The 13,656-nt window shown below is 36.7% G+C and overlaps 1 protein-coding gene across 1 annotated transcript in view; it reads left to right on the plus strand.

Moving 5' to 3' along the window:
• Positions 1 to 13,656, plus strand: part of LOC130681264 (bromodomain adjacent to zinc finger domain protein 2B-like) — a 108,053-nt gene that overhangs the window by 67,081 nt on the left and 27,316 nt on the right. The window contains exons 10-15 of the mRNA XM_057493901.1: positions 1,591 to 1,656; positions 5,379 to 5,519; positions 7,780 to 8,034; positions 8,979 to 9,193; positions 10,063 to 10,137; positions 10,937 to 11,150. Of these exons, the coding sequence (XP_057349884.1) occupies positions 1,591 to 1,656; positions 5,379 to 5,519; positions 7,780 to 8,034; positions 8,979 to 9,193; positions 10,063 to 10,137; positions 10,937 to 11,150 (966 nt within the window). The remainder of the gene's footprint in view (positions 1 to 1,590; positions 1,657 to 5,378; positions 5,520 to 7,779; positions 8,035 to 8,978; positions 9,194 to 10,062; positions 10,138 to 10,936; positions 11,151 to 13,656) is intronic.

Consider the following 13,656-nt stretch of genomic DNA (forward strand, 5'->3'; position numbering starts at 1 on the left):
AGTCATGTATTTTAAAGTCTGAAAAATGAAAATTTTATCAGTCTGTTCTCTCACTCATACAAATTAACATGTCCATCACAAATTATCTGTAAACATAATGTATAGAATAAGGACCTCTCTGAACCTTACTTAGCAAGTTTATCTAATCCTAATAGTAAAAATCCAGGAAATAAGTAAAGGAAAAAAAAGAAAGGGGAAACCTCTCAATAGCCAATATAGTCATAAAGATCATACGCTAAAATTCATGTTCCTTACTTTTCACAACGTCATTAAGTCTTATAGTCATACCTGCTTTTCATTTAGAAATGAAACATGACAAATGTAGGAGTGTTCAATGTGGAAACAGTTTAACCAGCTTTGTTTTCTGAGTTCGGACAGAACTGGGCTGACAGAATAGGGCTCAAGGACATGCTGGCAACAGCAAAAGGAATAGCTGCAAGACAGCAAGGGAAAATAGGATAAACAGAAACTCCAAAGCCTAGCAACAGTCTGTAATCTGGTAGTTAAAAAGGAAGCAATTTTCAACACCTCAATGGCCCAAAGGCATTTCTGTTATCAAACTGTGTATAGTAACTGATGTCAAGAATAACTGCTCAAGTCTTCAAGAAAAAGCCAAATTATGTTAAGTGTACTGTGTCTATCTGAGCTGTACGTGTATATGTCTCAAAATTATCCAAAGTACTTTTGTCCAAAACAAGCTTTTTAATGTTGAAAATTATTATAATCCAAACCCTTAGCTGTTCAGGAAACTGTTGCCATAAAAATTGGCTTATTCCCTGAGCAATACGGTTAGCTGAGGTTTTCACAGTTGCAGGTTTTTTCCTTCTAAAAACATGTACACATATTCCCTTACCCATTTCAAATTAATTTTAAAACCCTCCAAATTGAAAATATTCAAGTACATTGGCAATTACTACTAGATAATTATGAAGCTACTAGTTAATGAGTAAGATTATAAAGCTCAAATTTGATAGCATGAGCTTGATATTCATAATGTGCTTCATTAAAGGTTATGTTTCTATTATATTAGGGAAAAAACCTTGAATTTAACCACCGTACATTAAATAGAGTTAATGTTATTTAAGTAATGGATTTATCTCAAATTTTAAGTATTACAAACGAAACTTCAAGTAAAGTAGACACGTGCATTTTTAAATGCTACTTATTTGTCCTTTAACCTTTATTGTTAAAATCGATCCCGTTTTTGTAAAGTTTCTACAGTGATCATAATTTACTTTCAAAAATCAGAAAAAGCAAAAAATGCCATAACATCATTTTTTTCTGTGATTAAGTTTTAAGGTAAAGTAACACTCAAATTATTTCAGACTTTTTACAGAGTTTGAAGAAAAAAACCTGACATTCTCTTACGAATTTAAGAATTTTTTTGTATATCTTAATTGTAATCTATACGTTAGAAATGAAATCAGTATGTTAAACGTAACAAACTGAGGGGAAATCTGTAATTGTCTACATACATGTTACATACTGTTTGAACCTTGCGAGGCATGGAGCTCCGTTTCCAAGTCTAAGGTCATATTCAGGTTGTGGTGGTGCTGTTGCATGACTTTGAGACCTATTTTATATGCACAGGCTAAGAGGATAAAGAAGGAAGAAGCTGCAAAAGCCAAGTTATTGGAGGCTGAGAAACGAGAACAGGTAATTTAGAGGACAGTCAGAGTTCTTACTTTTTTCTATTTATTTTGTTATCCTTTACCCACAATGACATGAAGAACATTATGTTTACCAGGCTGCCTCCTTCACCAAGTCACCCCCACAAAACCCTTTCCAGTCACTGTCTATCAGCATAGTAAGATGTTGTAGAATCACCACTTGTCTTCCCTGCACTGCACAGCCCTCCCCGGGCCCCCACCCCACATTATACATGGTAAAGATAAGGCCCCCTTTCTGTTTGCCTGCCCTTATCCCTCCCTTCCCACCCATCCTCCCCAGTTCCTTTCCCTTTGGTAGCTGTGAGTCCATTCATGGGTTCTGTGGTTGTGCTGCTGTTTTGTTCCCTCAGTTTTTCTTTGTTCTTATACTCCACATCCGAGTGAAATCATTTGGGACTTGTCTTTTTCTGCCTGGCTTATTTCACTGAGCATAGTACCCTCTAGATCCATCCATGTTCTTGCAAATGGTAGGATTAATTTTGTTCTTATGGCTGAATAATACTCCACTGTGTGTATGTACCACCTCTTCTTTATCCATTCATCTACTGATGGACACTTAGGTTGCTTCCATTTCTTGGCTATTGTAAATGGTGCTGCGATAAACATAGAGGAGCATCTGTCTTTTTCAAACTGGGCTGCTGCATTCTTAGGGTAAATTCCCAGAAGTGGAATTCCTGGTTCAAATGTTATGTCTATTTTGAGCTTTCTGAGAAACCTCCATACTGCTTTCCACAATGGTTGAACTAATTTACATTCCCCCTAGCAATGTAGGAGGGTTCCTCTTTCTCCACAACCTCGCCAACATTTCCTGTTGTTTGTCTTTTGGATGGTGGCGATCCTTACTGGTGTGAGGTGATATCTCATTGTGGTTTTAGTTTGCATTTCTCTGATGACTAGCGATGTGCAGCATCTTTTCATGTGTCTGTTGGCCATCTGAATTTCTTCTTTGGAGAACTGTCTGTTCAGCTCCTCTGCACATTTTTTAATAGGATTATTCGCTTTTTGTTTGTTGAGGTGCACGAGCTCTTTATATATGTTGGATGTCAACCCTTTATCAGATCTGTCATTCATGCATATATTCCATACTGCAGGGTTCCTTTTTTTCTAACGAAGGTGTCCTTTGCTGTACATATGCTTTTCAGCTTGATATAGTCCCACTTGTTCATTTTTGCTTTTGTTTCCCTTGCCCTGAGAGATACTAGGAATTCGCTCATGTTTATGTCCAAAAGAGTTTTCCCGATGTTTTTATCCAAGAGTTTTTTGGTTTTATGACTTACATTCAGGTCTTTGATCCATTTTGAATCAGCATGTTATTTTTTTTTTAAGTAAACGCTGCGATGGTATACCAGTATCAATTATATTAAAAATAAAAACTCAAAATGACTATATGAAATAATGTTTAGCACAGATAAATGTATATAATGTGTGCTTTTATTGTATGTTTATATTTGTTTCTTTATATATGGGTTTTTTTGTGATGTCTTTAGCTCTTTAAGTAGCAGACCCCCAACTCAGAAATGCAAACTGTTGGATAATGCTTTGTACTGTGTGGTGTTTCTCTCGATCAGAATGATCTCCCTAAAGCTACTTTGTGTTGTTTATAAGTTTCAAATGGCATCTGAAATCTGATTATGTCCTTGGATTATAACTTTCTCTTTGTTTCAATATTAAAAAGTGAAGCCTATAGAAACAAAAGCCTAACGTTATCAGTTATTTACCAATAATAAAAAGAGTTACCATTAATTACCGGGATGTTGTTTGAGGGTCTTTTGAGGGGTTAAAATTTGGTTTCATGACTGTGATTTCAGATACTTAAAAATTCCTAAATATAACTTGAGTATTATTAACAAATGTGTTTATCTCTGCTTTTGCATACAAGGTTTGTGTATAGATGAAAATTGAAAACATCAATTATGTTTGTCCACGATATAAAATGTAAAAAGTAGAGAAAAAGACTGGCTATTGAATATTTTCAATGACTACTAGTACAGATGTTAACGTATCTTTATTTATGTGGCATTTGTAGAATTAATCATTAATTCATGCTTAAATAAGTTTTATATGCTAAAGCACACCAAATATGTCCGTTAGAGTCAGATGATAATTACTATAGTCAGAAATAAAAACAATATTTAGATCAGTTGGTGAGGAATGTTGAAATGATACAGACATGAGAGTCAGGGAAAAGGATAAAAATCCCTCAAAACTGTGCCTGGCAAATTGTACAGCTGAGAATTGAATAGGTGCATTAAGAAATGGGTGAATAAATTAGTTCTTCTGACCACTCTAAGTTCACAGTAACGTGAGAGACATTAAACAGATAATTGTCCCAGAGTTCAATAAATGCTATGTTATGTGGGAGCCAAAAAAGAAATATTAAAGTGCCTGAAGTAGTTGTGGGAAGAGTAAAAAAAAAAAAAAGGCATATGTGTTGAGGAGGAGGAGCTGTGAATTCTAAGCAGGGCGGGGATGACATACACTAAGGTACAGCCTGATGACTGAGTTAGGGCCCTTGGGGTGAGGAAGACAAGGGGCAGAGGGAGTCAGTTTTAACCTTGTATGTACACCTGTCTTAGCTTTGTTGCTGCTTCTCCTCTTTCTCCTCCTCCTCCTCCATCTTCAGCAGCATCATCACATCATCATCCAAGCAGTGCCTCAAACTGTCACGCAGACTTTTCCCAACCCAGCTGTGTCAGTGTCACTAGGGCCTGGCGAATGCACCGAGAGTAAGACGTGAGACTGACCTTGTGGGGGCCTAGGTTGTGACTGTCTATATATGCCATTTGAAACTGGTTCTTTGAGTCATCTTACACGAGAACCACAGGATTTGCATTAGTCCTATACAGTTCATTAAAATTCAGTAAATAAATTAGTGACTAATTTGACTAATAAATTAAAATGGTGGATAAGTTCACTAAATTCACTGAATTTAGAGACGCCATGTTTCCCTTGAAGTATCTTTATTAGTAAACAAAAATGGATGCCTGTCACCAAGTTTTAAAGATCCTACTATTTTCAAAGATTTCTTGGAAATCTCCGTTTTATCCTAAAAATTGACCACACTCTTACCTTCTGTTCCATATTATAGGTATGGTTTTTTAATTGGAAAAAGTACTGCATATCACTAGTTAAAAATGATGCCCAAGAATACACATGCACACACACACAGAACACACAGCTGGCCTTGGAACAATGTGACATTAAGGAAACAACTCTGCATATAACACCTGACTCCCCAGAAACTTAACTACTTATAATAGCCTACCATTGACTGGGAAGCCTTACTGATAACATAAGCAGATCATCAACCATATTTTTTATGTTGTATGTATTGTACGCTGTATTCTCACAATAAAGCTAGAGAAAAGAAAATGTTTTTTCAAATTGTTGCAGATCTCAAAAAAGTTACCAGTGTGTGTATTTTTTTTAAACCTGCATATAAGTGGACCCATGCAGTTCAAGCGTGTGCTGATTAAGGATCAACTGCACAAAAATATATACAGTCATAAGATTATTTTGAAAATCAAACAGTGACAATACTGAAAAGCAAAATAAGTTATTTCTATGCAGTCCTAAGTCCGTCGCTTAAACCTGCTTGGACAGTTCTGTTCATGGACATAACACAGATCACTTTTTAAATTTTAACTAATGGCTTTTCAAACATAATAATGGTTAAAGAGACTATGTGGGCATGGTTTTCTTTTTAAGGAAAAAGAACGGTCGAAGCAAGAAAAACGTGATGAGAAACGATTAAAGAAAGAGCTTAAACTAGAGCAACGAAGATTAGAATTAGAAATTGCAAAAGAACTAAAGAAGCCTAATGAAGACATGTGCTTAGCAGACCAAAAGGTAAGTTATCATGTAAACCATTTCCTTAATAAGTTTAATTTTTCCTGTGTTCTCACCTCATTCGTCTGCCCGAGCTGCCAGTACGAAGGCTTTCACTTTCAGCTGAGCAGTGGATTTCCAAGTCTAGGTCAGTGTGCTTCTCCTGATGGCCACCAATAAGTCTATTGACCTCCTGCGCTGGAAATGGAAGTTCTAAATATATAAGTGGTGGAGTGCTGCCAATCTTTTTCATTGAAATAAAAACACTGTACAAATGTACAAGGGGGAATGATAAAAGTAGATAAGATTTCTGTTTCATTTGGTCCTTCCTATATGTTTAGATACAGAAAGATCTACCTTCTCCTCAAACCCCCTTAGATATTTAAATAAATCAGGATTTATAATCTGTAACCTCCTTCAGTGCTTTAGACTTGTTAGCTAACTTCATTGAGTATGTTGACTACTTTCCAGGCACTGTGCTAAGTGTTTTTACGTATGAATTCTCCCATTTAACCCTCACCACAATCCTGTTGAAGAGGTATTTATGCCCATTTACAAGTGAGAAACTTTGACACAAAGAGGTGAAGGAACTTGCCCAAGATGACACAACTCATAAGTGGCACCTTGGATCCAAACTCCAATTTGTTAAACTCCAGGGTCCATACTGTTTATCACCTTGAAAGCCAAGAAATGTGTCCAGTGAGAGGACCTCATGTGTTTTCTCTCCTGTTGTTTTCACAGGTGTTGCTAAAATACGTAAAAGTAGAAATTTGGAAAGAGCGTGATAATCATGTTAACTGGCATAATTTATATACTTATCAGAAGAAATCAATTATGTTTGGCTATAGTTAAGATGGTATTTGTAGAAAATTGTCAATAATACATATTTCTGTAATACTGTCAATAATAGTATAATTAGTCAATAGGATCTATATTATATGCCATGTTCATCTGATAATACAAAGAGTGATTGTCTCTTTTCAGCTTTTTCTAAAGCACTTAAAGCAAAAATATCCTAGTGGGGATTTAGTTATAATACTATTCTTACTTAGCACAAATGCTTTTAACTACAAATAAAAGTATAAACACTAGTTTTAGTAAAACTGCATGTTTAAATTTTCCTATGTCCAGAGAGGGTACATAGGTTAGTTGACACATTTAGTAGGCTCACAGTGAGCAATTTTTGAAAAATCCTAAAAGACCTCTATTTTCTTGAATTTGTTATTTCTGTTTAAATCCATATGCAGTAAATCAAATATAGAAGTCCATTTTAAGCCTTTTGATAGCTTTGTTATATAAATTTTTTAAATCACATGGTATGTGTATGATATGGTTCAAGAAAAAAGATTCAGACTTAGATGGTTTTCAAATGGAACCTGTAAGGTTTGTGTGCTATCAGATATTATCCGCAGTTCTGTTTCCACACAGTATCACTAGAGAAGGTCCTTGGTTAGTTGTTTCAGTAAGTGCAGGGTGGAGGAACATTGTTTAACAAAGACCAGTGAAATAGAAATATGTAAAAGTTCATTTTTTTCTAATCAAAATTTGAAATACTATTATTAAGTCTCATTCATGGCCTTATTGCCTTATTTACTTCCTAAATATTCATGACAACTGGTACTACAGTTTTGTCATTAAAATGTTACTATGTGAGCACATTTGAGAAGTAGCAAAAGAAGCTGCTTTCTAATGGGAGTATTGAAATTCAATATTAGTGTTTTGCTACAAGCCTAGAGACTGTTAGTTGCAGTGTAACTGGGTTCTTGATAGGATCATGGGTTCTGGCCATGTGGACCAAATAGTTTATCTGCATTAATTAGCCAAAGATGGTACCATTCTCCCATCGGCCCATAGATACACGGTAGTTTCTGAGCAACCAAAAAAGCATGAATTATTAATCAGTCTCCATCATTAGAAGAAATTAGTACACGTGCCCTACTTAGTATGTCCATGGCCAAGTACTTTTGAAATGCTTATTTCTTCTGTTGCTCCAGTTATGGAACCCATGTTCTATCAATATGTTAATTAAAATTTGTGTTCTTTTTTCAGAATTCTGAGTTCGTATTGAGTTCCACTAAAACTTATTGATGGTTGCTTGGTTTCAAAATCCCGTGCTTAGTACTATGGGGTTGCAGAAATGCCCTCAGGGAATCCACAGTCTAGACGGAAAACCACTGGCAGAATTCAAGAGCAAAGAAAGACGGCAACTTGTTCTATTTCAGAAAATCTGAAGTCATAGCCGTTTTAGTTAATTAGTTTTTTATTTTATTTTATTTTTCAGCCTTTGCCAGAGTTGCCTCGTATTCCAGGACTTGTCCTCTCTGGAAGTACATTTTCAAACTGTCTCATTGTGGTGCAGTTCTTACGAGTCTTCGGTAAAGCTTTAGGCTTTAATGGGAATACTGATGTTCCAGACCTGAGTATTCTTCAAGAGGGATTGCTGAATCTAGGGGACAGCATGGCTGAGGTACAAGACCTGCTTGTGAGGCTCCTGTCAGCTGCTGTGTGTGATCCAGGTCTAATTACAGGATACAAGGTAAAAAAACAAAATACAAAAAATGATTTTAATTTGTACCCTCAGTGCACTGATAACTGGCTTTAGCATATTAGCAGAAGAGTGTATACACTGATCTAGTTTTTTCCGCATCTCACAAAGTTAAGTGTAGATTTGCGTTCAGTTGCAAATGGTCCACATCTAGGAAAACCTGGTTCATAAAGCCTACAGAATGTAGATATTCCCAGATTACTCTTATTTTTCTCTAGCTTTTGGCCAAAACCAAGTGACTTAAGGAAAGTGATATTCAGCAAAAGAGAATTTATAAATCATAAAGAATTAAAATTTATGTATGCCTTCTGAAATTATGCTGTGTGCTCTCAATCACTGTGAACAATTGAGGCGAATGGCAGCACCTCTAAGATCAGCATGATAAGACTCTGTACCTCTCAGTGGATACTCAAGAAATTCAAATGGATCATAATTCCAGCTAAGATACACATTTCAGTCAGCTTTGCTGTAGATAATATGATGGAGAGAGAAGTTTCCAGGTGCACCAGTTGCTTGTTCTTCCATTTTCCTATTTAGGATACCAGACAATAAAGTCCATGACACTCTAGAGCTGGAAAACACAACAGTAGTGCCCCTGGGCCTCCCGCAACCAGTACTGATAGAACGCCTAGATAAAGCCTTAGAAAGCTTGAGATAGTTTCTATAGTCAAAGAAGGTATGATATCTACTCATGAGTTCACATACTCTCCTTCCTGCCTGTTAACCAAGGGTCTAAAGAAGGAATAGAAAGACGCAAGTACTCAAATACCTGTCTATCATCTGTTGTCTATTTTTATCTTTACTTCATTTCAAGTGTGAATTAAGCCCTTTTCAGTAATACATAGATAATATAATAAAAACATTTAAAAATCTTAATTGTTTTTATGTTCTGTACGGTTAGGATCAATACTGACAAAAATGCCAAACTTTTATAGGCCGAAACAGCTCTTGGAGAACATTTGCTGAATGTTGGTATGAATCGAGACAATGTTTCCGAGATCTTGCAGATCTTTATGGAGGCCCGTTGTGGACAGACTGAGCTCACCGAAAGCCTGAGGACCAAGGCTTTCCAGGCCCACACTCCGGCCCAGAAAGCCTCGGCGCTGGCCTTCCTGATCAGTGAGCTGGCGTGCAGCAGGAGGGTGGTGAGGTGAGCCCGTGCCTAGACTTCTCTGGCGCTTCCTTCCTGTTCTCAATTTGTCTAATCGAAATAATTTATATGACAAAGTAACACAAATTACCCATGGAAAATCCAAAGTTTACAGAGTAGCACAAAGAAAACAAAATTACACTTAACCTCACCATTCAGAGATGACTACTACTACTACTACTATTTTAATGTATTTACTGCAGTCTGTTGAAAAGAAAATTTGGATCTTACTGCATGTTCTTTGCTACCATTTTGTTTACTTAATAATTCTGTTAATTATTCATATAAGGAAACATAAAAATAGTTTTTTCTTACCATGGCACCAGAAGGTAGCACGTTTGCAAGAATCCGGAATTTTTTCTTTCTTTGACATCTTTCAGTGATAAATAACTACGTGATTTTCCTTCATAGCCATTAATAGAATTATCCAGCTTTTTATTTTATTATGTGCTAATAACAATTTAATATTAGTTTATTGATGTATTGTACTTTTTAAAAACTTACATTTAAGAGTCAAAGTAAATTTTGCACTCTAGTATTTCAAGTTTTGGTGAACAAATCCATATTCATCTTGTTCTTTCTATTCATTATTTTACATATTTTAATTATCGTTACTTTTACTTCTTTTCCTTTCTAGGAAAAGGATCAATCTGTATATTTCAGAGCCATGCATTTCTACCATTGGTGGACATACTAAGTCTTCTGTATATCTCTTAGCTGTGATACTGTATTGATATAATTTTTCACTTGTTTTCGCTACTCATTGACATCACTTTTAGTTAGCAAGAAATGGCAGCAGTTTACTCACCATGTTAACATATTGCATAATGGATTAATTTCTGTCTTCTAATAAACTTTTGCATTGACAGTGAAATTGACAAGAACACTGATTATATGTCAAACTTGAGGAGAGATAAATGGATGGTAGAAGGTAAACTCCGCAAGTAAGTCCTGTTTTATTAAAGTTAGTATACTGTTTCCCATTGTACAAATTCCCCAGTAAAACATAAATTCCAAACACAGAATTTAAAGTTTATTATGTGTAAGAAATAAAAAAAGGTAAAGCTTAATTAAGATGAATTAAGAAATTAATAAAACCTAGGATGAGAGTCTGCAATGGACAAAAGTTGTAATTAGAGTCATTGAACATCTTATGCTTCAGACTTAGAAAAAAGTCAGTTTACATTTTTGCTTCCAAAGAAGTCAAGCAATCACGTTTTCTAAGATTGTTGTTGGCTATCAAGTTAGTTTTGTCATAAGTAGAATCTGTTTAGAACTGCCACTTTTAAAAATTGCTTTCTAATTAGTTTGCTTTCATAGAGTCTAAAATATCCAAATGTATTCAGAATTAAAGCTTAATTAGTTTCCCACCAGGAAATATAATGCTGAAATTACTCAATTTCTATGTAAGAGGAGATATCTTTGTATAATTTGAACAGAAATTTTTTCAGTCTGAAAGCATGGGATCAGGAATTATCATTGGTCATTGCTAGAGTTAATTTTTTCAGCTAAGTTTTATTTTTAAAATATATTCTAATTCCAGAGAGATCCAGAATAATTCTTAAAAGTCAATATATTCTGTAATTTCTGGAAACATATTTCTTAAATTTCTTTAATTCTAATTTTATTGCCATTGACTTAATACTCACCGTAAGGAATTTTGGTTTAAAACTCATGTTATTTTCTCTAAAATGTATGAAGAGAAGGTTTTCTTGTACATCCTAATTTTGTTACATTTTAAAGGCTCCGAATCATTTATGCTAAGAAAGCAGGCAAGAGAGACACTTCAGGTGGCATCGATCTTGGAGAAGAGCAGCACGCGTCGGCCACCCCCACAGCAGGATGCAAGCGAAGAAGGAAGGGCGGCGACAGTGACGCTGATGGCAACGAGGAGGAGGAGGAGGAGGAAGACAAGGAAGACAGAAAAGGAAAGAAAACCGATGTCTGTGAAGATGAGGTAATCAAGTTTAGGTAGATTTTATTACTTGACAAAGATAACATAACATACTGAAAACAGAATTTGGGGGTCAGGTGGATTTGGGTTTGAATTCCATTTTGACACTTACTTGCCTCAGTTTCTTCATCTGAAAACTGAATATTTATAACAATCACCTTGTAAAGTTTTTTGTGATGGTTTAATAATTGCCCACACATGGGATGGGCTTACACTGAATAAACAAAGGCAAGTTTTTCTTTTTATAGAACATATTGAGAGTTCTTCAAAGAACCATGTAGATTCTTAATTTCAGTTATCCTCTTTCATTCTGGTAAAATCCTAGCTTATATGTGTACAATACTTCATGCCTTGAAAGTATTGTCACATTTAGTGAAACTGATGTATTTCTCAAGCATCATCAGTTTATTATGTGCCTCGCTCTGGGCACTTTTGATCCAAGATGAGTAAGGTACCGAAAGTCCTTTCTCAACTTGCAGTCTCATTGAGGAAGATTTGCCGTAAGAAAATGTAATGTACTACATGTTAACTGCTTTGCCGGTGGTATTTACTCTGTGCTAGGCAGGCGGAAAGGAAGGGCATTGAACCTTTATGAGGAATAGGTCCTCAACGAAGGCTTTCTGGGCCCACTGGCTGAGGCTAAAAGGTGGGCTGAATGTTAACCTGGGGAAGAACCCGTAGAGAAGTGCTCGGGCAAAAAGCACAGCATAAACGGACGTAGGAATCTGAAACCACGATGCGCCTTAAGTGACTGACAAGTGCTTCATTGTTATTAGAGAGCCTCGTAGCAACAACTGTGAACTAGGATTTACACTTTTTTGGTAGGAGGAAGCCATTGCTTCCTCTTTGTAAGTGACAGAATGACAGAGTCACACTTGCTTTTTTTAGTGGCTCCCTATGGCAGCTCCATGGAAAATAGAAGTAGATTTGGGGTAGGGCAAGATCAGAGGTGGGAAGGTCGGTCAGGAGATGTTGCAAGAGTTTAATGAGTTGTAGGGTCCCAAACGAGCCCGATGGTAGTTGGGAAGAAGGAGGAAACGATTTCAGTAAATACTTAGGAAGAAGAATGAGTAGTATTTGAACTGGTAGGTTGATGGAAGGGTAGGATTGATGCCCGACCATCTGGTTTGGGAGGCTGCGTGGTATTCTTGCCATTAACTGAGTTAGAGAAATCAGGAGGAACAGAATAAATAGATGATAGAGGAGGAGGGGAGTGCAGATCAGATAGTGGAAGACAAGAAACGATGGTGGGTTCATTTTGGACATGTTAAGGTTGAGGTGCCTTTGCAGCAGTTCTGCAGTAAGTTGGATATAAGAATCTGAAGCCTAAAGATGAGTTCAGTCATGAACATATAGATCTGGAAGTTATTCACACAGACAGTAGTTTAAAATCATGAGGTGGGTGATTTCTGTACAGGGGGTTTGGTTTAGGGAACAGAGCAGTAGACTGAAGTTGGAACCCCAGGGGATGTCAATATTTCAGAAGATCCTGTAGGGCTTCTTGTTGAAGAAGGAGCAGTCGTAGAGGTAGGAGGTGTCTGTAATGGTTCAAGGATCTCTGAGGCCATCACCAGAGTCAGTGACTCACTAGGAAGACACACATCAGAATCAGAGAGAAAAGGCATGTGAGCCACAGCCCAGAGGAAACCAGACCCACACTGTTAAGAGTCTTTTCCCAGTGGAGTCACACATGATGGGCTTCAGTCTCCTAGGAATGAGTTATGACAAGTATAAAACTCCCAGGAGAAAGACAGGTGTTCAGTATACACCCCATTGTTAGCACAGTTGGGTTCCAGTGAGCCAGTCTATCAGCGTGGGAGGAAACCCTCTGAAATCCAGGTTCCCAGACACCAGCCAGGGACCAGCCTTGTACGCGGGCCTTTCAAATAGAGCAGTCAGACCTGCAATGTCAGCTCTTTTCTACACATGTAATAGTAGCAAAAATCAAGAAAACTGAACATTTCAAAAGAGGGAGTGATAAACAATGTTAACGTAGCAGGAGTCTAGTGTGATGAGGATCGAAAGTGTCTGTGGGATCGGGCAAGGCAGAGGTCACTGGGGACCAGTGGCAGCACAGTCGTTAGTCGGGTCAGAGCAGGAGCCGGGTGGCGAAGGATCGAGCACCGTAGAAGGTGAGGAGGTGAGATGACTTCTGTAAGCATTGTGCCTCAGAGGAAAAGGTGGTTCCTAAAGGGGACAGACAACCAAGGGTTACTCAGATGTGAAAGGCTAAATATGATTTCGGGTTGAAGGGAGTCAGTAAGAGAGGGGGTTGAAGATATAAAGAAAATAATCAATGGGGCAAGGTAGATAAACTCTACTAAAATTTGTTACTACTTATTTAAATATCATTAATGTCTCTTTACCACATATATCATTTAAAGTGACTTTTTAATTGATTTATAGTTAGATTATAGGGTTTCATTGAGTAAAATCCTGGCAAATGTATATGTTATTAATGTGAGAAAACAGTTTAAAAACTTTTTAAGATAATAATTTTAGGACCTAA

This window comes from Manis pentadactyla, chromosome 16 (genome assembly GCF_030020395.1).
Source record: "Manis pentadactyla isolate mManPen7 chromosome 16, mManPen7.hap1, whole genome shotgun sequence".
NCBI classification, from domain to species: domain Eukaryota; kingdom Metazoa; phylum Chordata; class Mammalia; order Pholidota; family Manidae; genus Manis; species Manis pentadactyla.